The 25,923-nt window shown below is 42.2% G+C and overlaps 1 protein-coding gene and 1 non-coding gene across 10 annotated transcripts in view; one reads left to right on the forward strand and one right to left on the reverse strand.

The window, feature by feature from the left end:
- INVS (inversin) overlaps positions 1–25,515 on the forward strand; it is a 158,199-nt gene extending 132,684 nt beyond the window's left edge. For 7 of the 9 annotated variants that reach the window (XM_053908126.1, XM_053908128.1, XM_053908129.1 and 4 more), the window contains 4 exons: positions 8,060–8,777; positions 19,905–20,134; positions 20,869–20,943; positions 24,090–25,515. In XM_053908126.1, the coding sequence (XP_053764101.1) occupies positions 8,060–8,777; positions 19,905–20,134; positions 20,869–20,943; positions 24,090–24,241 (1,175 nt within the window). In that variant the 3' untranslated portion in view covers positions 24,242–25,515. Of the gene's footprint in view, positions 1–8,059; positions 8,778–19,904; positions 20,135–20,765; positions 20,944–24,089 lie in introns of those variants that run through there. The other 2 variants (XM_053908133.1, XM_053908127.1) reach the window with 2 other exon arrangements.
- LOC128778770 (U6 spliceosomal RNA) lies at positions 10,302–10,404 on the reverse strand. The gene has a single exon (XR_008424482.1). It is a non-coding gene; the product is annotated as a U6 spliceosomal RNA (small nuclear RNA).
- Positions 25,516–25,923: the final 408 nt, after the last annotated feature.

Consider the following 25,923-nt stretch of genomic DNA (forward strand, 5'->3'; position numbering starts at 1 on the left):
TCTGAGTGCTAGGTAGGCATATTACTACTGGAGCACCATTGCTCCTAAGCCCTTTCAGCAGACAGAGCTAAAAATTATTTACATTTGTTTCTGCATCTAGCTGTGTGTATGAGTATTACACACACACGCACGCACACACATACACACACACACGCTCCATGAGTTCATATTTATGATACCTCCAATTCTATTCAACACCACAGAGTTTATTCTTTTCTATTTGAAGTGCTCCCTCCAGCAGTGAAAGATCGGCTCCTTTCATCTATGATATACATGTTTATTTGTTCAATCCTAGTATACAGCAGAGCAGTTTCAGAATTGCTAACCCATACCCCTGCAAGAGACAAACTTACTACCTAGAGCACGGTATTTACAAACATTACTTTTTGTCCTTTTTGTCCTTACAGTATTCAGCCAAAATCTGTTTTTGTGAAGTTACTTAGGTCAGTTTTCTTCTTCACCTTTTAGTGTGGTTACCTAATTCATTTGTAAGATAGTTAGGTTTGTTTGTTATTATTTATATTCCATTTTGAGTTCCTTTCCACATTCTCGTTGATTTTAATTGTTGGGCCTTTTTTTTTGTAGTTGGGTACTTTTTATTTAAACAAGAAGTGATGTTTTTCCTAATTACAAAATTAGTTAATGTCCATTACAAAACAATTTTTGAAACATAAAAGAACAAAAAATAAATAAAAATCTTCGTTAATCTTAACAACTCTTATAACTTTGGTTCCATTCCATCTACTACAACTTTCCTTTTTTTTTTTTTTTAATTTTTTTAACATGTATTCACTTTTCAGAGATGAAGAGAGACAGAGCATGAGCAGAGGAGGGGCAGAGAGAGAGGGAGACACAGAATCAGAAGCAGGATCCAGGATCTGAGCTGTCAGCACAGAGCCTGATGTGGGGCTCGAACGAAGGACTGTGAGATCATGACCTAAGCTGAAGTCAGTCACTTAACCAACTGAGCCACCCAGGCACCCCTAGAACTTTCCTTTTTTTTTAATTCAGAAAACTGTGGGCATCCTGTTTTGAGATCTTCTTACATTGTCTCCTTATTTTCAACAAAAATGTTACTAGCTGCTTAGTATTATATCAGATTATGAATCGACATGACTTGTTTATTCATGTCTGTGTTGTAGGACATATAAGCTAAATAGACTTTCATATAAATTTTTGTGTACATCTCTAATTTTTATGGCTCTTTAAACATCCTTTCAAATTTCATTCCAGGAAGGTTGCAGAAGGTTGTCGTACCCTTTTTTTTCCCTATAATTTATTTATTTTTTATAATTTACATCCAAGTTAGTTAGCACATGGTGCAACAATGATTTCAGGAGTAGATTCCTTAAGCCCCTTACCCATTTAGCCCATCCCCCCTGCCACAACCCCTCCAGCAATCCTCTGTTTGTTCTGTATATTTAAGAGTCTCTTAGGGGCGCCTGGGTGGCTCAATCGGTTAAGCGGCCGACTTCGGCTCAGGTCATGATCTCGCGGTCAGTGAGTTCAAGCCCCGCGTCGGGCTCTGTGCTGACAGCTCAGAGCCTGGAGCCTGTTTCAGATTCGTGTCTCCCTCTCTCTGACCCTCCCCCGTTCATGCTCTGTCTCTCTCTGTCTCAAAAATAAATAAACGTTAAAAAAAAAAAAAGAGTCTCTTATGTTTTGTCCCCCTCCCTGTTTTTATATTATTTTTGCTTCCCTTCCTGTATGTTCATCTGTTTTGTCTCTTAAAGTCCTCATATGAGTGAAGTAATATGATATTTGTCTTTCTCTGACTGACCGATTTCACTTAGCATAATACCCTCCAGTTCCATCCACGTAGTTGCAAATGGCAAGATTTCATTCTTTTTGATTGCCGAGTAATACTCCAGTGTGTGTGTGTGTGTGTGTGTGTGTGTGTGTGTGTATACACATATATATATACCACATCTTTTTTATCCATTCATCCATCAATGGACATTTGGGCTCTTTCCATACTTTGGCTATTGTTGATAGTGCTGCTATAAACAGAGGGGTGCATGTGTCCCTTCAAAACAGCATACCTGTATCCCTTGGATAAATACCTAGTAGTACAATTGCTGGATCGTAGAGTAGTTCTGTTTTTAATTTTTTGAGGAAACTCCATACTGTTTTCCAGAGTGGCTGCACCAGTTTGCATTCCCAAGTCATATACCCTTTTAAAAGCAAAGAAACAACAACCAAACTCTCTCCAAACATTTAGGCAAATAATGGTTTTATTGAATCCTAGTTAGCAGGATAGAATTTTGTCATATTTTCATTGGCTTTGTGTATTTATTTTCTGGACTGTTCACAGATGTCCTCTGTCAATTTTTATATTGGTTTTTCATTTTCTTAATATTCCTTTTTTTTTAATGTTTATTTATTTTTGAGACAGAGAGAGACAGAGCGTGAGCAGGGGAGGGGCAGAGAGAGAGGGAGACAGAATCCAAAGCAGGCTCCAGGCTCTGAGCTGTCAGTGCAGAGCCCAATGTGGGGCTCGAACTCACAAACCGCGAGATCATGAGCTGTGCCGAAGTCGGATGCTTAACCGACTGAGCCACCCAGGAGCCCCAATTTTCTTAATATTTCTAAAAGTTTGTTACATAATAAAAATAGTAACCTTTGTCTATCATAGATAGTGAATGTCTTTTTTTATTTTACCTTTTAATTCTGTTTAATTTTTTCTTTTGAGATTTTTCTTCTTGTGATTTTATGCTAAGAAAGGATTTTCCCATGGGGCTCCTGGGTGGCTCAGTCAGTTAAGTGTCTGACTTTGGGTCGGGTCATGATCTCATGGTTGGCGAGTTTGAGCCCCACATCGGGCTCTGTGCTGGAGCCTGGAGCCTTCTTCGGATTCTGTGTCTCCCTCTCTCTCTGCCCCTCCCTTTCTCACACTCTGTCTCTCTCTCTCCCTCGAAATAAATAAACATTAAAAAAGAAAAAAAAGAAAAGAAAAGAAAAGGTTTTTCCAACTTCAAGATCTAACAAACACAGCAATTTTTATTATCTCAAATTTAATTTTTTATATAGGGATGGAATCTAATGACTTCTTTTTAGATAATAGGCAGTTGTTCTAGCCATATACATGGAATGATCTTCATGGAGTAATAGCCATATACATGGAGCTGCAAAATTGGCAGTGGGCTTTGTGAATGACGGCTTCCGGAGGGGTACAGCATCCCTCTCTGGGTCCACACCCACAAATTAAAAATGCTATCAAGGGTGCATGGGTGGCTCAGTCGGTTGAGCGTCCGACTTAGGCTCAGGTCATGATCTCACAGTTTGTGAGTTCTAGCCCTGTGTCGGGCTCTGTGCTGACAGCTCGGAGCCTGGAGCCTGCTTCAGATTCTATGTCTCCCTCTCTCTCTGACCCTTCCCCACTTGTTCTCTCTCTCCTCTCTCTCAAAAATAAATAAATAAACATTTAAAAAAATTTAATACTATGTTTATTATATACTTTCACAAATGGGTATATTTTTAGCTTTGTCTTTTTTCTCACTAATCTATCTATATTAATACCCAAATCACATTATTTTATTACTAGTTAATAGTATCTAATATCATCTGTCTCCATTATTTTTCCTTTTCTTTATTGAGGTGTGGTTGATATACAATGTTACATTAGTTTCAGGGTTACAACCCAGTGATTGGACAGTTCTGTACATTATGCAATGCTGGTCACAAGGGTAGCTACCATCTGTCACCATACAACCCTATTATAATATTATTGACTATCTTTCCTCTGCTGGACTTTTCATCCTGTGACTTATTCATTTTAGAACTGGAAGTTTGTACCTCTTATTTTTTTTTCCTTTTAATAGAGTTTACTTTTTAGGGGCACCTGGGTGGCTCAGTCACTTAAGCGTCTGACTCTTGATTTCAGCTCAGGTCATGATCTCATAGTTCATGAGATCGAGTCCCACATCGGACTCTGTGCTGACAGTATGGAGCCTACTTGGAATTCTCTCTCTGCCTTTCTCTCTGCCCCTCCCCTGCTTGCTCTCTGTCTCTGTCTCTCAAAATAAATAAATAAGCTTAAAAATTAAAATAAATAAAATAACTAAAAATGTTTTTAAAAAATAGAGATTACTTTTTAGAGCAGTTTTAGGTTACAGCAAAATTGAAACAGAAAGGCCATACACTCCTGGCCCCCAACACATGCATACGCCCCCACTATCAACATCCTATACCAGAGTGGTACATTTGTTAAAAGTGATAAGCCTACATTGATACATTCTTATCACATGAAGCCCACAAATTACATCAGACTTCATGCCTGGTGTAGGCTTTGACAAATGTATAATGTATCCACCATTAATTACAGTGTCATACAGAATAGTTTCACTGCCTGTACTAGTCAGGATTCTCCAGAAAAACAGAACCAATAGGATATATATAAAAGAGGAGGTTTGTTATAGAAATTGGCTCGCTTGATTATGGAGGCTGAAAAGTCCCACGATCTGCTACCTCCAAACTGGAGAACCAGGAAAGCGGGCGGTATGATTCAGTGAATCTGAAAGCTTCAGAAGCAGGGGAGCAGATGGTGTGAGGCCGAGTCCCCAGGCTTGAGAATCAAGGGGATGAGTGGGCTGATGGTAGAAGTCCTGATGCAAGTCTGAAAGCTGGAAAACCAGGAACTCCTGTGTCTAAGGGCAGGTGACGCTGTCCCAGCTCAAGCAAAGAGAGCAAATTTCCCCTTCCTCCAACTTCCTGTTCTATTAAGGCCCTCGGTAGACTAGATGTTGCCCACCTGCATTGGTGGGGGCAACCTCCTTTACTCAGTCTGCCAATTCAAATGCTAATTTCTCTTGGAGACACGCTCACAGACACATGCAGAAATAATGTTTTCCAGCTGTCTGGATGTCCCTTATCCCAGTCAAGTTCACACACAGAATTAACTATCACACTGCCCTCTGAATCCCCGGTGCTCTGCCTAAGTATCCTTCCCTCCCTTGAGCCCTTGGCAACCACTGATCCATTTACTATCTCCATAGTTTTGCCTGTTTCCAAAAGGTCATTTAGTTGGGATCACACAATAGGTAGTCTTTTCATATTGGCTTCTTTTTCGCCTACTAATATGCACTAGTGATATTCGTGCAAGGGAAGTAATATTTCACTTGGGAATATCCTCCATGGCTTGATAGCTCATTCCTGTTTTCGCACTTATTTCCTTTCCATTCATTTCTGCTAAGTGCTGAATAATATTCCATTGTCTGAATGTATCACAGTTTAACCATCTATTCAGCTACTGAAGTACATCTTGGTTGCTTCCAAGTTTTGTAAATTATGAATAAAGCTACCCTTAACATCCACGTGCAGGTTTTTTTGGGTGGACATAAGTTTTAAATTCATTTGGGTAAATGACAGAGCACAATTACGTGATTGTATGGTAAGAATGGTTGTGTATGGAACCGCCACACTATTTCCAAAGTGGTTGCACCATTTTGCATTCCCACCAGCAATGAGTGAAGAGTTCCTGTTGTTCTACAGCCTCTTCAGCATTTGGTGTTTTCCGTGTTTTTGGGTTTTCAACCATTCTAATAGGTGTGTAGTGGCATCTTGTTAATTAATTGGGGCTTTTTTTGGTGTATGTGAACCATTATAATGGTTCTAAAAGTCAGAGCTGTACAAAAAGATATGAACAGAGAAGCATTGCTCTCCCCCAGGCCCACTACCCAGTTCCCATTTCCCTCTTCTTTCTATCCCTTTCCTGACCCATCCCAGTAAGTACCCAATCTCTTCAGTTTCTGGTTTATCCTTTCTATATTTCTTTTATAGAAATGAGCAGATACAAAGGGGTGCCTGGGTGGCTCCGTTGGTTAAGCATCCGACTTCTGCTCAGATTATGATCTCAGGGCTCATGAGTTCGAGCCCCACATGGGGCTCTGTGCTGACAGCTCAGAGCCTGAAGCCTGCTTCGGATTCTGTGTCTCCCTCTTTTTCTGCCCCTCCTCCACTTGTGTTCTGTCTCTCTCTCTCTCTCTCTCTCTCTCTCTCTCTCTCTCTCAAAAATAAATATTTTAACATTTAAAAAAACACAAATGAGATACAAGGATATTTTCTTATATCCCCTTTTGTCTTACATGAAGAGTAGCTAGTTTGGATACTTTTTTGCACTGCAAAATAGTTATTTGAAAGTCTGTTTCTGAAAACACATTATCTGGATACCCTGTGTGTCCATTTTTATTGTCTTGTCTTCTTATCTGCCTGCATATCTTTGATTGAGTGGTAGACATTTAATATAAAGAACTATAGAAATAACTTGAGACCTAAGATGATATTAATTCCTCCAGAAAGGATTTGCATTGGCTCCCAGCAGGCATTTAGGAGTGTGAACAATCCAAGATCACCTTAATCCGGTCTCCGGAATGAACAACCCGAGATCACCTTAACCCAGTCTCCAGAACTGAGATGATGCAAAGCTGCACTCAGTCGCTGCAAGGGTCAATTTACCACGCATTCCCCTTTTCTCCTAAAATAGAGCCCTCCAGGGTTCCAGTCCAAAAGAATGCTTCTTGCAAGGTTCTGGACTCCCAAATGTTGTCCTCTAGACCTTGAGGAAATGATTCCCCTAGGAACATATGGCCCCAAATGCCTTGCTCATCTCTGTTGGTTACCTGCTTCTCCTGTGTCTTGGCCCCCTATTTTTCCTGACTTGTTAGCCTTTTGATGTCTTCAGACAGGTGGTTTGTAATATTTTGTTAGGCTTTTCTATTGTCCTCAGTGGTGAGTATGCCTCAATTGTGCCATTATAGAAGTTCCTGCATTCCTTTTTACATTGAGTCTAAAATGTTTCATTTTAGATGTTGTATTTAGTGATTTTTCAAATAGGTGTGTTCTTTCCTCTTATTTTTAAATTCTTTTGTGTGTTTAATCAGTTCATGTGTGTGTGTGTGTGTGTGTGTGCATACTATTCTATTAGCTAAGTTCTTGCCAGTCTAATAATGCTATTGTGTCTGTTAACTCATTCATGGTAGATTGTTTCCTCATGCATTTTATAATTTCGGATTATGAAGTCATTTTCAGAAGGACCCCTCTGTGTGGCCTGAGTTGAGGGAATGCCATGTTAAAGCAATATTGTGTTTGCTTCTACAAAGCATCTTGCACCACCATCTTGGTTCTTATATGAATTTTTCCTATGGGTTAAGAATAAATGAAAATGAAACCACGTGAGGCAGAGAACTTGGGTTTCGAATTTTCAAAGGAGACTCTTTCCCCCATCCGGAACCCAGGCTAAGACAACCTTGCTTGTTGTTTCCCAGTGCTGGCAGTTAGATTTTTTTTTTTAATCTGGACTATCATTTCCCAAAGGATTTACCCCATCAGGAGTCCTGGCTTCATGCAGGGTCATGGTTCTAGCTAACTATCTGCCTGCAAGCCCTCATTTTCTGTCCTTGTCAGGATGTGCACAGCCAGATATTTAATAAGACCAACCGTTGCCCACTCCACCGCTACTATCTGCCCAGACGGCTGCTGGATCAGCTCACATGCTTAACACCCAGATTTTCAGTTTTCTCTTTATTTTTGGCCTCCCAAGGATTTCCTTTATTTTCTTGAAGGCACTATGGTGCTTGTAAGAGAGTGTTTATTGTACTTTAGTCAGCATTTGTAGGTTCTTTTTTTTTTTAATTTTTTTTAACGTTTATTTATTTTTGAGACAGAGAGAGACAAAGCATGAATGGGGGAGGGGCAGAGAGAGAGGGAGACACAGAATCGGAAGCAGCCTCCAGGCTCCGAGCCGTCAGCCCAGAGCCCAACGTGGGGCTCAAACTCACGGACCGCGAGATCGTGACCTGAGCTGAAGTCGGACACTCAACCGACTGAGCCACCCAGGCACCCCAGCATTTGTAGGTTCTTGTAATGGGAAGGATTTCAGGTTATCTAACATTCCATTGCTAGAAATAGAAGTTGAACGGTTTTTTTCTGATTAGAGTCACTACTATCATGGTGAAGCTATCGGACAAGTGTGAGTATTTTATGTGAAAAAATGGGCAGAATTGCCCTACTATGTAAGTTTGGGACAATAAATATTCTTTCCTTTTTTCCTTATCTCCCCAAGAATCATCCAGAGAACACTCTAAAGGCCGATCTGCCTGTGTCCACTTCAGCCCCAGTAAAGGCAATGATGGAAACAGGCATCCGGGAGTCTCCTCTGTTGAGAAGTCCGGAGGTGAGACAGTTGGTGAGCGGCGGTGTGACAAGGGGAAAGGCTTCTTGAAGCAGCCCTCCTGTATCAGGGCGGCTGGGCCTGATGAGGAAGGAGAGGACCCCGGTTGGGCAGCTGCAAGCCTTCCACAGCAGGATGGCCACCGGAAGCCCGGCAGGCGGCAGGACCCAGCACCCAAGGCCAGGTGTGCTTCCCAGAAAAGGCGCATTCAAGAGCTCAGAGGAGGAAGGGGCTCCCCGGCTGGTTCTAGCCGGCCTGGCAGTGCCAAGGGGGAGGTGGTCCACGCTGGGCAGCATCCTCTCCACCATCGGACACCAAGAAACAAAGTGACACAGGACAAGCTCGCAGGAGGGATCTACTCAGATTTGCCACAGAGCACAGAGGTGTTGAGGTCAGGAGTCAGGAAGCTGGGAACATCTGCCCTGTCTGAGGACACCCAGCTATCCAAGGAGACTGATCCAGCACCTGGTCCCCTCTCTGGGCAGAGTGTCAATATTGACCTTCTCCCCGTAGAACTGCGGCTGCAGATAATCCAGAGAGAAAGGAGCAGGAAAGAGCTGTTTCGCAAGAAGAACAAGGCGGCCGCGGTCATCCAGCGGGCCTGGAGAAGGTAGGACGATGGGGGTGCCACGAGTCTCTGATTCTGTGGTTGTCCTGATGCTCCTAACATGACACGCCCTGTGCTCAAGTGGCATTTTCTAGTGAATTCCACGTGCTGGCGTAAGGCCAATTTTACTGAACCCGCCCATAAAATTCACTCACGTGTAGGTCCTAGTTATTTACATTGGATGAGCTATTTGGAAGATGTTTTTGCCAAGAAAGGTAGGAAGCACCCAGGATAGCCTGGAGTCAAGGAAAAAAGCCTCAGTGTGTAACCAGGAAGCCTGAGTTTCGGGTTTCTGACAAGTTATCTGACCTCGGGCAAATCACGTGGCCTCCCTGACCCTCAGTTTCCTCACCTGTAAAATAGGATTTAGTAATCGCTGCACCCATCCTGTTTATACGGCAGGCTGCTGAGTGAGATAGTGTGCACTTCGTAATTTCTAAAGTACTACCCGTGGAAGATATTTTATTTTTCTTTTTATGTTTTTACTACCCACAAATTAGTCATACCCCAAGTACCTAAGCCAGGGTGCGGTTCAGGGGCTGAGTATTAAACATATTGCAACAACCTGTGAGAGCACCTGCCAAGCTCGGAATGTTGGGTAGGTGCTAGGAGTAGTGGTGGAGGCTCCCTGAAATACGGAGACAGATCTCTCCAGGCAGGAATCTCGGGAGGACCGGAGGAGTCCTTTGCGACCAGTTTTTCACATATTTCATAGTCTCCTCCGTCTATCTGCAGGCCCCACTAGGGCCTAAATCTACATTAGGCCTTAGTAATGACCAGCGTCTGGGGGAGGGCTGGTGCCACTGCCCGCAGCTGGGGGTCAGGTGGCCTCCATCTCCAGAGAGAGGAAGGTTGACGGGGGGAACAAAGCAAGCAAATCACTGCGAGCACAGGTGTGCCGCATGTCAACACCCTTGTCAGGAGATAAAAGGGCAGAGAGACCCTAACGTTGGCAGAGAAAGAGGAGAGAGCGGGAGAGGTTCTTGTGAGATCCAGGGAGAGGCCTCAGGGACTGTGGTATCAAGGACTGCCTGGCCGGAAGCCGGGCGATCTGCTCCATGCTGGCACGGCCTTTGCTACAGTGGGTCCTCGTGTCCGTTCAAGCTGCTGGTCTTATAAAGTCACCTCCTGCCTGAACCCCTTTGCTCTCCCAGCCATCCCAGGAAGCCATCACGATAGGGATCAGTGTTCCCATTTTTCAGGCAAGCAAATGGTCTCAGGAAACATGACTTGTCCTGGTGATACAGATCAGGCACTTGAAGCTCAGACTCAAGGGCCTTTCCCATATGTTCTCAGTAAAGGCAGTGTTTGCAGTGGTCAAGATAACGGCAGCGGAGGCCAGCCTCACGCTCTTCACCTTAGAACAGGCTGGGGGAAAAGGGCTGCCTGGATGGTGCTCACGCTCATCAAGGTAATGTTGTTACAGGGGGATGTTTTATTACTGTCATTAATACTAGTACTTGGCGTTATTAATCACTTGTGCCAGATGCTGTTCTAAGTAGTTTTATGTGTGTTAACATTTTTTTTTTAAATATGGAACGCTTCATGAATTTGTGTGTCATCCTTGTGCAGGGGCCACGCTAATCTTCTCTGTGTCGTTCCAATTTTAGTATGTGCTGCCGAAGCGAGCACTGTGTTAACGGATTTAATCCTTCCCAATAACTGTGTGAGGCACTGTTCTTATCCCCCATTTCACAGATGAGGAAACTGAAGCACAGAGAACTTAATCAACCCACCAAGGTTGCAGAGCTAATAAGTGCTGTACTGGCTTGAAGCAGAGATAGTCTGACTCTGAAGCCATAGATGGGGATGGTCCTTGCTCTCCCTCCTTGGGGAGTTCTGCCAGGATGTGCACTGGCTACCGTCCCAGAGGAACTTTTTAAGTATTTCAGCTGAAACTTGGGATCGAAACAAGCCAACAAGGTGTACCATATCAGGCCCCACAGCTGCTCCCTAGCTGAAATGCCTTCCAGTCAAGCTGTTTCTTTGACTCCTTTGAAGAGTCAGAAGCTGACAGGTCCTGTCCGTAAGTGTGCATAGCAGCAAATGAGCCTTCAGTCATCCCCCCAGGAACAGTGGGCTCATAGTCTGTAGGCCCATCTGGGGAGGCAATTACACAGGCCCTCTGGCTGCACCATTGTGCAATTCTGAGATGGGACTTTGACTCCCAAAGGGATTGTGGGATGCTGCGCATTGTGGGAAGTCGCGTGTCTGGTGACAGTAGAAACAGTTCCATTGATTCTGTTATACAGCCTGTGCATCTTCTGTTTTAAGTATGGGAGCTCACAGCATTGTCCTGGAGCAGGGTATGGTGTCTGACACGAAACCTAAGGACCAACGAGGGGTGGGGTAGAGCACAGGGCTTGGCACACGCGTGCTCCACAAATGCAGACTATCATAGGAGACATGTTGAGGACAGAGACGGGCAGACTGGGAAACGGGCAGGGGTAGGGCGAGCAGTGTGAACCTTGGGCCCTGAGGCGGTGAGTGAGGCTTAGTCTTAACGTGTGAATCTTATTACCAATCAAGACTTTATTTTCAATGTTGAAACTGGATACTGGATGACCTAAGTGAGGCTGGAGAGTTGCTGTGGCTGAGAGCAGTTGTTGTGTTAAACACTTCCGTCTTAATCTAAACATTTGTAAACTACCTTCCTATCAGCTCTTCTCTAGCATGTTGTGAGGTCAGTAAGCAAGGCCGGGCTGGACCATAAGGAGAGCCGTGAGCACTGGGCTGATAGGGATGACTGGGCATCTTAGGACTCTCAACAAACCAGAAGTGCTATTTTCCTTGAAAATAGAAGAACAGAGGCTGTTACTCTAACCCCTGGCACCATCCTATCATCTGGACAGAGACTCAAAAGTCTGCATTCCGCTATCTATTAGGTGGAAGCTGTACACAGTGAAAGCCAACACCTGGGCTTCCCAGTGAGTTTTCTGCCCACAAACCAAAGAGGCCGAACTATGGAGCAGTATTGCCCCGTTATCTCCAGCTTTTCTCCATAGTTGGCTTTTTGGAAGCGTGATCTATACTCTAGTAGAGAGGTGCCTGGTTTGGCATGCTACAGGAAAAAGAAGAGTCATGCAGTTTGAGTGAAATCGGCCTTTAGGGCAAGAGAGAAGTACCTAGTACCTGCGCCTAGTACCACAAAGACTTCTCAGCAGACTTCAGGAAGACGTCATTTCCCATTTGGTGTATGGTAAAATCAGACATGGGGCCTGTTGCTTTCTGCAGCACCTTATAAGCTCACTAGTAACTCATCAGCTACCAACCCGATAATGAACAGTGATGCAGGTTTCCTTGAGAGGCTCCAAAACAGCTGTGTTCAGTAAGTTTTAGAGTGCATGTGGATAGACCCCACCAACCCAACGTTAGATGTAAAGACAGCCATCATCCCCATGTCCCATACCTTTCTCCCACTCCAGGCCCCACCCTGCAACAGAATGAACCTAGTAAAATACAGCTCTTACTTTTGCCATCCTTTTTAAAACCCTTTGCCGATGCCCACTAAGTACATAGTACAGATCAAAGTCCTTAGCAGTATTTGGCTGTTAGACCAGACGGCACCGAGTTTGAATGTTGGTCTCTCCTGGCTCTAGCTGTGAGACCTTCTGCAAGTTACTCAGCCTCTTTCCCCACCAGTTTCATTGAGCTGTAACTGACCTACAGCCTTGTATAAGGTGTACAGCATAATGACTTGGCTTACATATATGATTCCTATGAAATGATTACCACAATAAGTTTAGTTAACATCCATTATCTCAGGGAGATACTTAAATTGGTTTTTTTTCCCCTTGTGATGAGAACTTTTAGGATTTACTCTCATCAACTTTCATATAGACCATAAAGCAGTGTTAACTATAGTTATCATGTTGTCCATTATATCCCCAGCACTTATTTATCTCATAACTGTAAGTGTGTATCTTTTGGATCATCTACACCCAGTTCCTCCTCCCCTCACCCGTTGCCTCTGGTAACCACAAATTTGATCTTTTAAGATTACACGTAAGAGTAAAACCATACAGTATTTCTTTCTGACTTCACTTAGCATAATGCCCTCAAGGGCCATCCGTGTTGCCACAAATGGCAGCATTTCCTTCTTTTTATGGCTGAATAATATTCTACTGTGTATATACACCACCATTTCTTTATTGATTCACCCATGGGTGGACACTTCCATGTCTTGCCTATTGTAAATAATGCTAATGTGAACGTGGAGACGCAGGTATCTCAACAGTTTTTCATCTCCTTCTATATAAATCCCCAGAAGTGGAATTGATGCATCATATGGTAGCTCTATTTTTAACTCTTTGAGGGAAATCCATACTGCTTTCCATAGTGGCCAAACCAATTTACTGTCCCATCAACAGTGCACAAGACTTCCATTTTCTGCACACCCTCACCAACATTTGTTACCTCTTGTCTTTTGATAATTGCCATCCTAACAGACATGATGTGGTATATCATTGTGATTTTGATTTGTATTTCCCCTATTATTAATGATGTTGAGCACCTTCTTGTGTACCTGTTGTCCATTCATGTATCTTCTTTGGAAAAATGTCTATTCAGGTCCTTTGCCCATTTTTATCAATGGATTATTTGGGGTTTTTTGCTATTTAGTTGTAGGAGTTCCTTATATATTTTAGATAATAACCTCTTATCAGATACATGAGTTGTAAATATTTTTCCTCTTCCATAGTTGTCTTTTAATTTTGTTGATTATTTTGCTGTGCTGAATCTTTTTACTTTGTAGCCCTGCTTGTTTGTTTGTGCTTTCAGTGTCCTATCCAAAACAAACAAACAAAAACAAAACAAATCTGGCAACATATCTGTCAGGGGGCTTTTTTCCTGGGTTTTCTTTTAGGAATTTCTGGTCTTACATTTAAGGCTTTTTAATCCATATCAAGTCTATTTTTGTGAGTGGTGTAAGATAGGGGTCTAGTTTCATTCTTTTACGTGTGAATATCCAGTTTTTCCAGCACCATCTATAAAACAAATGGTCTTTCCTCCATGGAGTGTGCTTGGCTCCCTTGTCAAATATAATTGACCATATACGCATGGGTTTATTTCTAGGATTTTAGTTCTCTTCCATTGGTCTATGCATCTATTTTTATGCTGGTACCATACTGTTTTGATTACTATGAGTTTATAATAAAGCTTGAAATCAGGAAGTATGATACTTCTCTCTTTGTTCTTTCTCAGGATTGCTTTGGCTATTTGGGTACTTTTATGGTTCCATGTAAATTTTATAATTGTTTTTCCTACTTCTATAAAAAATGCCACTGGAATCTTAATAGGGATTTCACTGAATCTATAGATGACTTTGGGTACTATGGATGTTATAATATTCCTGCAATCCGAGAAGACAGAATATCTTTCTATTTATTTGTGTCTTCAATTTATTTCATCGGTGTTTTGTAGTTTTCAGTAGAGATCTTTCACTTCTTCAGTTGAATTTATTCCTATCTTACTGTTTTTGGTGCTGTTGTAAATGGGGGTCATTTTATTAGTTTTGCAGATAATTTTTTAGTGTATGGAAATGTCACTTATTTTTGTATGTTAACTTTGTATCCTACAACTCTACTGAATTTGTTCATTAGCTCTAACACTTTCTGGAGTCATGAAGTTTTTCTATATGTAAAATCATCTGCAAATAAAGACAGAGTCACTTCTTCCTTTCTTTATGTGATGCCTTTTATTTCTTTTTCTTGCCTGACTGCTCTAGCTAGGACTTCCAGTACTGTGTTGAATAGGAGTTGTGAGTGGGCACCCTGGTCTTGTTCCCATTCTCAGAGGAAAAGTTTTCAACTTTTCACCACTGATGTTCACTGTGGACTTGTCATGTTGCCGTTATTATGTTGAGGTACATTTCTTATATACCTAATTTGTTAAATTTTTACCATGAACAGATGTCAAATTTTGTAAAAATGCTTTTTCTGCTTCTATTGTGATAATCGTATGATTTTGTTAACATGATGTAGAACATTGACTATATACTTTGTTTCTTCTTGATTCAGTCTTACAGGTTTCTAATAACTTCCATTACTTCTACGTTGTCCAGTTTGTCATATAGCATCTTATGGTTGTTCCAGTTCATAGTAGTATCTTATGGTCCTTTGCCTTTCTATTGGGGATCAGTTGTAATGTCTCCTTTTTTAATCATAATTTTGATTTGGATCATCTCTCTTTTTGCCTTGGTTAGTCTAGCTAAAGTTTTGTCAATTTTGTTTCTTTTCAAAGAACCAAGTCTTCGTTTTGTTAATCTTCTGTTGTTTTCCTGCTCTTATTTCTGCTCTAATCTTTATTATTTCCTTCCTTCTAACTTTGGACTTAGTTTGTTCTTTTCCTACTTTCTTAAAGAGTAGGTTATCAGATCTTTCTTGATTCTTTTTTTTTTTAATATATGAAATTTATTGTCAAATTGGTTTCCATACAACACCCAGTGCTCATCCCAAAAGGTGCCCTCCTCAATACCCATCCCCCACCCTCCCCTCCCTCCCACCCCCCCATCAACCCTCAGTTTGTTCTCAGTTTTTAAGAGTCTCTTATGCTTTGGCTCTCTCCCACTCTAACCTCTTTTTTTTTTTTTTTTTTCCCTTCCCCTCCCCCCATGGGTTTCTGTTACGTTTCTCAGGATCCACATAAGAGTGAAACCATATGGTATCTGTCTTTCTCTGTATGGCTTATTTCACTTAGCATCACACTCTCCAGTTCCATCCACATTGCTACAAAAGGCCATATTTCATTCTTTCTCATTGCCACGTAGTATTCCATTGTGTGTATAAACCACAATTTCTTTATCCATTCATCAGTTGATGGACATTTAGGCTGTTTCCATAATTTGGCTATTGTTGAGAGTGCCGCTATAAACATTGGGGTACAAGTGCCCCTATGCATCAGCACTCCTGTATCCCTTGGATAAATTCCTAGCAGTGCTATTGCTGGGTCATAGGGTAGGTCTATTTTTAATTTTCTGAGGAACCTCCACACTGCTTTCCAGAGCGGCTGCACCAATTTGCATTCCCACCAACAGTGCAAGAGGGTTCCTGTTTCTCCACATCCTCTCCAGCATCTATAGTCTCCTGATTTGTTCATTTTGACCACTCTGACTGGCGTGAGGTAATATCTGAGTGTGGTTTTGATTTGTATTTCCCTGATGAGGAGCGACGTTGAACATCTTTTCATGTGCCTATTGGCCATCCGGATGTCTTCTTTAGAGAAGTGTTTATTCATGTTTTCTGCCCATTTCTTCACTGGGTTATTTGTTTTTTGGGTGTGGAGTTTGGTGAGCTCTTTATAGATTTTGGATACTAGCCCTTTGTCCGATATGTCATTTGCAAATATCTTTTCCCATTCCGTTGGTTGCCTTTTAGTTTTGTTGAGATCTTTCTTGATTCTTAATGTAGGCATTTATTACTCTGAACTTCCCTCTTAAAACTGTTGTTGCTGCATTCTATAAGTTTTGGTGTGTTTTATTTCATTTTGGTCTCAAGATACTTTGTTTTCCTTTTATTCATTCTTTGATCCATTGGTTGCTCAGGAAAAATGTTAACTTCGATTTATTTGTGAATTTCCCAGTTTTCCTAGAATTGATTTCTAGTTTCATGCCATTGTAGTTATGGTTACTTTTATTACCTTTTTTAATGTTTTTTTAAGTTTATTTTGAGAGAGGTTGAGAGATCACAAGCGGGGGAGGGTCAGAGAGAGGGAGAAAGAGAATCCCAAGGAGGCTCCATGTTGTTAGCACAGAGCTGGATGCAGGCCTCTATCTCACAAACCATGAGATCATAACCTGAGCTGAAATCAAGAGTCAGACACTTAACCAACTAAGCCACCAGGTGCCCCTTAAGTTTTTAAACTTTTAAAAGTACATAATGCACAACCATTATCATATTACAAATTCTAATTTTGACTATATGTTTACTATTACCAGTGAGTTTTAGGCTACCTTAAGTATTTATGATGTTAACTAGCATCCTTTTACTTTCAAAGAATTCCCGTTATCATTTCTTCCAAGGAAGGTCTAGTAAGATTATGAGCTACTTCAGTTTTAGTTTGTTTTTTCTCTCTTTCATTTCTAAAGGACAGTTTTGCCAACTATAGAATTCTTGACAGTTTTTTCCTTTAATATTTTTAATATATCATCCTGTTCTCTCCTGGCCTGAAAATTTTTTGTTGAGAAGTGCATTCATAGTTATAATTTTTCTTTTGCTTATTTCTACATTAGACTCATGACAATATAGTGTGTCTCAGTGTAGCACTATTCAGGTTCTATTTAGAGTCCTTTCAGCTTCATGGATCTCAATGTCCATTTCTCTCTCCAAGTTTGAGAAACTTTCAGCTGTTACTGCCCTAAATATATTTTCTGTCCCATTCTTTTTCTCTTCTCAAATTCCCATAATGCAATTCATTTTAGCATGTCCTATATAAGTCCCATATACCTTCTTCACTTTTTCATTCTTTTTTCCTTCGCTCCTCTGACTACATAATTTTAAATGCCCTGTTTTCTAGGTCACAGATTCTTTCTTCTACATGGTCGAGTCTGATTTTCAAGTTCTCTATTGAATTCTTCAGTTCAGACATTGTATTTTTCAGCTCTAGGATTTCTTTTTCTGCACCCCCCCCCCATTTTTCTTTGTTGAATTTCTCATTTTGTTCATGCATTATTTTGCTAATTTTATTTAGTTGTCTGTGCATTCTTGTAATTCACTAAACTTTTTTAAAGAATTCTGAATTGTTTGTAGAACAGTTTACAGATCTCCATGTCCTTTTTTTAAAAATTTTAATGTTGTCTTTTTGAGAGCACACGTGCGTGCACAGGTCGGGGAGGGGCAGAGTGGGAGGGAGACACAGAATATGAAGTAGGCTCCAGGCTCTGCACTGTCGGCACACAGCCTGGTATGCAGCTCGAACTCACGAACCACGAGATCATGACCTAAGCCAAAGTCAGATGTTTAACCAAGTGAGCCAACCCAGGTGCCCCTTGCAGATCTCTATTTTAGAGTCAGTTACCAGAACTTTATTAGCTTCCTTTGGCATGGTCATGTCTACCTGATTCTTTTGTGATTCCTAATTTCTGATGCTGCTATCTCAACATTTGAAGAAGTGGTCTACTCTTCCATACTTCATAGGTTTGCTTTAACCAAGAGTTCTTCACCAGGCAGCTCAGTTTGGGTTTCTGGACATGTCTACTAGTAACATTCTTGGGCAGATGAAGGTTGCTTTTAAGGCAGTCTGTTTTTGGGCAGGGCAAGCTCTGAGGTTGGGGTGGGGCAAGGGGTGGGGTGTGCTGCTAGCTGGGAATAGTTGAATAGGACTGCTGAGTTGGTTCTCTGCCCAAGCAAGGCTTTAGGATGGGCTCTGCAGTTGCCTGGGTTTTCTAGTCAGGCTTACTAGTAGGTGGGGCTATGAAGTCACTTCCCTGAACTGACAGAGCAGCAGGACAGGCCGTAGGGCCTGCACAGGTTGTTTGGGGACTCAAGTCAGACAAGATTGTGCATGGAGTTTCCTGGCCAGGTGGGGGCCACCAGTTTTGCCGTGCAGACAGGGATAATACCAGGCTGTGTTTTCTCTTCAAGTGCCCTATAAGAAGGGCTTTGGATGGGCTACACAGCTTCCTGTGTGATCTGGCTAGGTTTCCTGGTCAGATGGGCTGAAGGCTCTATTCAGCAATGGCTAGGGCTATGAATCACTTGCCCTGTTCATGGAGAGCATGAGAACCAGCTCCAAGGCCTAAAGTTTTGTGGCTGACTCAAGCTGACCTGCACCCCAAGGTCCCTGGCTATACAGGGTCACGGTTTTCGCTTTGCAGATAACCAGCTCTACCTGCTATACCCCTCCAGGTGGTCTGTCCAGGCTTTGGTCAGGTAGGGCCAGGAGCAACACTCATGTGTGGGCCAGGTTATGCCTCAGCTCCCCTGCCTGAGTTGAAGCAGACCAGACTTCCAGGGTTGACAAGGCTCTTTAAGAACCACTCAGGCACCCTGCTGAGTTCCCTGGTCAGACCGCACCTCTGTTTTGGCTCTGCAGATGAGCAAAATTAAAGATTGGGACTACTACTTGGACACTGCAGGTAGGAACTTGGTCTGCAAAGACCCACATCCTGGTTGTTGCAAGCCCCTACCTTCCCCATCACAGACTCCCAGTGGCCAAGTCCCACAGATTCCCCATGGGATGAGACCGGAGTGGGGGCTCCCAAGAAGTGACCTACAATGCTGGAGGTGCTGGATTCTGCCCTGGGTTCCCTTTTCCCATTTGAGGAACCATAGGCTAAAGTCACTTTGGTGTGGTGCTACACCAGCCTGATGGAGGGGCAGTGCAGTCTGCATGTAGCTGTTCCTCATATCCCATTGTAGTCTGTCTTGGCCCCTGTGGTGCATGGGGCTGCAGCCTCTCTCCCATGTTCTAGGACTTTCTCAGTGGTGTCTTATCCGTGAATAGTTGTTAGTTGTTGTTTTTGTAAGGGGAAGTAAGGAACAACCTATGTTGTCATCCTGGTGTGATGTGCCATCTACTCAGCCCTGTCTACTTGATGGATTTTCACCTTTATCATGAGGAATGTGCCTGACATGTAACAGGCTCTGAACAAATGTTGGCTCCTTCTACAGTGTAGCCTAGCCTTCCATCCTTCTTCACAAAATACACAATGCTTCGTACACCTCTCATTACTTTCCTGGCACAAATGTCCATATCTCCACTTAGGCCAGTTCTGCCTAGAGTACCCTTCTCTGCCCAGTAAGCTCCTATGCATCCTTTAAAACCCAGCACAAGTATCAGCCTTATAAAGCCTTACCAGACCACCAAGAATTATCAGTCTCACATGATCTCATGCAATCTAGCTCCTCGGTTTTACATAGTACTTCTCATTTATTTACACATTACACATTACACATTGCCCACCCTGAGGGCAGACTCATCTGATTCCTAGTTCAGGAACTGTTTGATTTAAAAAAAAAATAATGATTTTTTTTTTTTCAACATTAAACCTACTGCCACTGTAAATTAGGAATGGGAGCTTAAATGAATCTCCCAGTTCAGCAAACTATACCTATAGCTTCTAGGAACCCAAAGGAAACTTTCTTTTCTCAGTACTGTGATCTTAAAGTCTCTCCTCTCTTCTGACCTCACCAGCTACCAGCTTAGGAAGCACCTGTCCCACCTTCTGCACATGAAGCAGCTTGGAACCAGAGATGTGGACAGATGGAACCAAGAGTGCCTGGCATTGCTGCTCCAAGTTTGGAGGAAAGAACTGGAACTAACCCCCCCAAAGACCACTGCAGTAAGCAGGACCACGAAGAGTTCATCCAAGGGCAGCTCAGGCACAAAGTCCACCAGACACTTAGTACTCAAGCAAATCTACGGTAAATGTCCTTCTGGGCACGTTGTAGTTGACAACAAGCACCCCCAGAGTGTTGCATCAGAATCTGAAATGGGATTTAATTACACTGGGCAAAACTCCATTCAGATAGGAACTTTACTTCCAAGAACCAAGAGAATTTTCAACACACATTTAATGCCTCCCCTCCAGCAATTCTAGCTCAGAACTGGTTTGATGATGCATTCTGGCATCTCAATCAAGAGGTCTTCTGCTGGCCTTCATTACCCTTTAAACCCCTCCAGACCACTGCTTGGGTCCTCCCCTTATATTACCCATTTGGAGGGCTCCAGAAGCAGGAACACCTTGCCTGCCTCACTTTGACCTTCCTTATGCTAAAATAGTACAGGGCTGCCCATCTGTGGGAATGCCCCAGACCCACGCACAATAGTAAATACTTGCTCAGCAGACGAATTGCTTTAAATTGGAACATTTTCAGCTCTGGAAAGAACCCATTCAAATAAACTCAGCAGAGAAGAGGCCTAGATAGCTCCCCAAAAGAAAAAAGTTGAGCCAAGGCACTTGAGAAATAGATCTGCAGCCCAGGCAGCAAAATCTCAGGACTTTACTCTGGGCCTACATGGTATTTCCACACTATACCTAATTTCTCTTGGCAGATATCAACAAGCTCAAGTCTTTACCTCAAAAAGGAACTTAGAACTTGGTGAGGCCACAGCTAACCTTGGTCAGAGAGGAATAGTCACTGTTGGTTGATTTCAGGTTGTTCTCAAGAAGGGAAAGTTCCTCATCCCACAAGATCTTCCAAAGCCCATCCTGTGCTGCATCTCAATTCAGGTAAGGTAGCCACTGCACTGGCAAAGCAGATTGGGAAGACAATGTGGGGAAGCATTTGCCTTTTTTGTTTCATCCTCAAAGATGGAAGACATGAGGATAGAGATTGCTAGGGATATTGGAAATCCAATATGGTCATTTCCTTTGAGGTGTACATGTTTTTCATTCCCCTTTCATGGAATTATTACTGCAATCAACATGCCTCCCTAACAGGCAAGTTATTTTCACAACCACAAGTTGTTAACATTACCTCCAGTAGAGACAATAAATGGTACTTTTACATACTTGTTCACATGAAGGGGGGAAAATGAAAATGCAGTCATTCTTCAAAGTAATACCTTGGGAATTCTTGTTCTGTATTGATTTCACATTAAGATTCTTCATCTCCTTCCCAAACTTGAGAGGTTCCTTAACCACAAATTCTGGCCTTTGCCTTTCACGGCCCCATGAAGGGGACATGTAATATTTAATAACACGTCCTGTTCAGGCTTCACCGTGCACAATTTCACTCATGCTCAGGGAACTTTCTTTTCAACTGCAAGACAAGAGTATTTTACTCTGGGCCCCCTTCATTCACACCAGCATTAAATCTGGGTGATAAGTTCAGTGCTGTCAGCAGTTAATGCCAGATCCAGTGTTGTTCATGGGTGGCTATGGCAACACGCTCCCCCCACCCCACCCTTGCTGATCCAGTCATCCTGCAGGAATAGAGTGCAGCTGGAAGGTGAACAATGACTGTCAGCGTGAACTTTAACATTCATTTAGTTTTTGATTGGGGGGGGGGGAACCTGGAGGTAGGGGACAGTGTAATTACTGCCCAATCTTTAATATGGGTTGGGCAACTCATGTAATATAGGCAGGCTGATCAGGGAGTAGCGGATAGGGTAGTTACAACTGTGGGCCTTGATTCCTTTGAAACTTTCCATGTTTAAAAAAAAAAAAGCTTTTGTTCTACTTGAATGAATTGAAAATTAGTTTCAAAAACAATGGTCAGACAGAACTACCAGAAAAGTCGCATTTAAATAAAACATTTTTTTTACTTAGTCCTGGGTTTTTCTCTTGAGACCATCAGAAATCATAAAAATGAGGTGTTTAGAAACACAAAAGGTTTTTAGTCAAAGGGTTTAGTTAAGGGACGAATAAACAAACTCAAATATACTTAGTGGTTTTTTGGGATTTCACATGAACAAGTAGCTTGTTTGTCCTACACATGTAATTCTAAGTGGCTTGAAAACAGACGAGGTCTTAAGAGAATCTTTCCTAACCCTAAATGGGGGAACACAAGGTTTTGTTAAGTCTACACATGTACATTAAGGCACTATCCAGTGAGCTGATTATCAGAGCTGCTAATTAGTGTAGCTGGAGCCCATATATGTTTCATACAGAAAGCATCTATAAATAGTTTCCATGGAAATGGGCATCTGTGATTCCACATTGCAGAAATTTCTGTGTGTCAGTTGTGCCCAACTGAACCAAAAAGAGAACATTAATTTTGGTCTTCTCCATGAATAAAAATGTTAGTTCATTTTTTTGCTTTGAGAATTCCATGGGGTTAAGGATCTTCTGATTTGCTCACTGTCCTATTCACTTTTAGGAAATTATTTGGCACACAGTAGGTGCTCAAATACTTGAGCAAGGATTGTTGCTCCCAACTTCCAGCATAGGAGAGGCTTTAGTAGTGCCTTTATCTCTTTAAAGAGGAAGCAGAAAGTGAGCTGGATATAGCAAAGTATATAGCCTCCTGCGCCTGTGTTTCTCTACATGCATTTGGGAGACTCCACAACTCCTGTTTTCTCTAGTCCTTCAACAGCAACCCCCGTATACCACCCACAAAATAGCAGCATAGTATTGGTCAGAGAGCATATACATATAACTTATATATGTATATAAATATATAACCTCCAGGGTGCACCTGGGTGGCTCAGTTAAGCATCTGACTCTGGATTTCGGCTCAGGTCATGATCTCATGGCAGTGAGATCAAGCCCTGTGTTAAGCTCTGTGATGAGCATGGAAGCCTGCTTGAGATTTATTCATTTTCTACCCCCACCCCCCCCAACGACTCCCTTCTGCCTCTCTCCCTTGCTTGGGCTCACACTCCTAAATTTGGGAGCCCTTCTTTTTAAATATAAAAGAACTACCTTTAAAAAGCCCATTCCAATGAATGGAATAACCATGGCTCAAGTGATGACTACTAATGATAACCCCTTTGTATGAATGCAGAATATTCCTGCCCATCTACAGATGGGTATACAGATAACTCAAGACTTGATACAGTAAAGGCAGCCAGAAACAGAATTCAGTATCAGTAGTTCACTTTAAATAACCATAATAAAACCAGGAGAGAAAAAGTAAGACATGTTTGTAACTTTCTGAAACTACTCACCTTTCATGTTTGCTCCTTTGCTCCAGAGAGGAAAAACAGAGCAATTTGGCCTCAGCAAGAGGGTTGAATACATCACTGTTTTCCAACTGTGACATCTTAAAAGTTTTCATGCTATAAGTAACTTCAAAGTCATAAAAAGGCCTAAAAATACCCATTTTAAGATTGATATGCCTATCAGTCTGTCATCCTTGAAGATAGTAAATTTTCAAATGAAATGGTTTTCTAGAATGTACTATATAGCCTAGTGTGTGGTACATGGCAAGTTGAGAAATACATGTGTATATGTGTTTGTGTTATGTATGACCTACATAAAGAAAGCTATACCAGTTATTCTAGACAGACTGAAGACCTAGGTCCCAGTCCCAGCTCAAGTACCTGGCCTCTCCCAGTCAAGGTTCTTCAAGAGCTGTCAGGTATCAGGGCACCTGGGTGGAAGTGTCCAACTTCGGCTCAGGTCACTGCCTCATGGTTCATGAGTCCAAGCCCTGAGTCAGTCTCTCCACTGATAGTGCAGAGCCTGGTTGGGATTCTCTCTCTTCCTCTGCACCTTACCCACTTGTGCTTTCGCTCTCAATCTTTAAAAATGTCCTGTATCTTGGAGGATGATGTAAAATGCAAGGTTGGTAAGTCACCTGTCTCTACAACAAACTGGCTGTCACCTTCCTAGCTCCCTAAATAGTCCATATCTAAACCCTTTACCTCACCAGCAATGAACTTTTCAGTATTAAAAATAACAAATATCTCTCTGGTATTTGCTTTTAACAGTGAGCAACTTGCAGTGTATACACCTCCTTGAGAATAGTGGAAGATCAAAGAATTTTTCTTATAACCTGCAATCAGCTACTCAATCAAAAACCAAAACAAAGCTTCGACCACCTGTGGAGGAAGACCGTGTCCGGGGGAGCTGGAATAGCTAGTGCAGAGTTCTGATTCTCTGCTGATTAACTTTTCCACCTTGAGAAAACTTTAATATTCATGCCTCAAGCCTTATTAGCCTGAAAACATGGTAACAACTGAATGACAATGTCAGGATGTTTTCTTTCTGCTCTTATACAGCACTGTTAGCTTGTGCTACAACCACCACAGTAGACTATACCCGTGCAAAACTTACTAGCTGTCTGCCCTCGCTTCAGTCAGTACAGCTATAAAGTAGAACACATAATTAACAGTAACGTCTAAGCCAAACTAAGAACATGAGCACTAACATGAGATTTCTGCCAGCCAGCTGATGCAAGCCTGGTTTTTTGGCTCCAGGGAAGAACCTACATGAGAGGGGGAAGAGCCTGTCCTATAGCAGCCATTTTTATCAGTTGGACCAGACCATTCATGCATAACCTACCAATTCACTTGTATTTTCTGCCTGACCTATAGGTGAGCAAGCTTGTCAAAATGCCATTCCTACTGGCAGGGAAAACTGCTAAACCTACATACATTCGAGCTATAAGAACACCTGGCATAAATAAATTTCAGTGGTTACAGGCTTTTTCACATTTTGTTAAAAGTTTTATTTATATTTGGGGTGCCTGGGTGGCTCAGTCGATTAAGCGTCCAACCTCAGCTCAGGTCATGAACTCATGGTTCATGGGTTCAAGCCCCCTGTTCTGACAGCTCAGAGCCTGGAGCCTGCTTTGGATTCTGTGTCTCCCTCTCTCTGTTCCTCCCCTTTGGATTCTCTCTCTTCTCAAAAATAAAATTATTTTTGAGAGAGAGCGTAAGCAGGGAAAGGGGTAGGAGTGGAGTGGGAGGAAGGGAGAGAGGATTGGAAGCAGGCTCTGCGCAGACACAGCAAGCTTGATTCGGGGCTCAACCTCACAAGCTCCAAGACCATGACCTTAGCCGAAGTCGGATACTCAACCAACTGAGCCAGCCAAGTGCCCCAGTTTTTTCACATTTTTAAGAGCAAAGCTACCATAGGAATGTAGACAGAAGGCATAAACAGTGGCATGTTAGGCCCAAATATTTGTAGTAGGAGCATTTCCATTTTCTTAAGATTATTGCCACCCCTGTCCTGACAGGTAGAGATAAGCAGCAATAAAGTGTTACCTTGATTTTTGTTACAATTTGCTAATTATTTCATAATTATGAAAATAGTTAATCCTTGAACAACCAGGTTTGTGTGGGTCCTCTTAACATGGATTTTTTTTCCAATAAATGTATATAGTATCAATAAATATAGCCATGGTACTGCAAATGTGTTCTTCTCTCTAGCTTGCTTTATTATAAGAATTAGGTATATAATACGTATACAAAATAGGTGTAGAGGCACCTGGGTGGCTCAGTTGGTTAAGCGTCTGAGTCTTGACTTCAGCTCAGGTCATGATCTCCCAGTCATGAGACTGAGCCTCGTGTTGGGCTCCACGCTGAGTGTGGAGCATGCTTAGAAGATTCTCTCTCTCCCTCTTCCCTTTCCCTGCTCTCACTCAGAAAAAAATATGTGTAAATTGATTATCAGTAAGGCCTCTGGTCAACAGTAGGCTATTAGTAAAATTGTGGGGTAGTCAAATGTTATACATGGATTTTTTGACTGGGGGTGTGGGTGTCAGCATAAATCGCTATATATGGCTTATAATTTTAAAAGAATTATGGTCATTAGTAGAAA

The sequence above is a fragment of the Panthera pardus genome, unplaced genomic scaffold, assembly GCF_024362965.1.
Source record: "Panthera pardus isolate Hobbes unplaced genomic scaffold, ASM2436296v1 HiC_scaffold_20, whole genome shotgun sequence".
Lineage (NCBI taxonomy): Eukaryota > Metazoa > Chordata > Mammalia > Carnivora > Felidae > Panthera > Panthera pardus.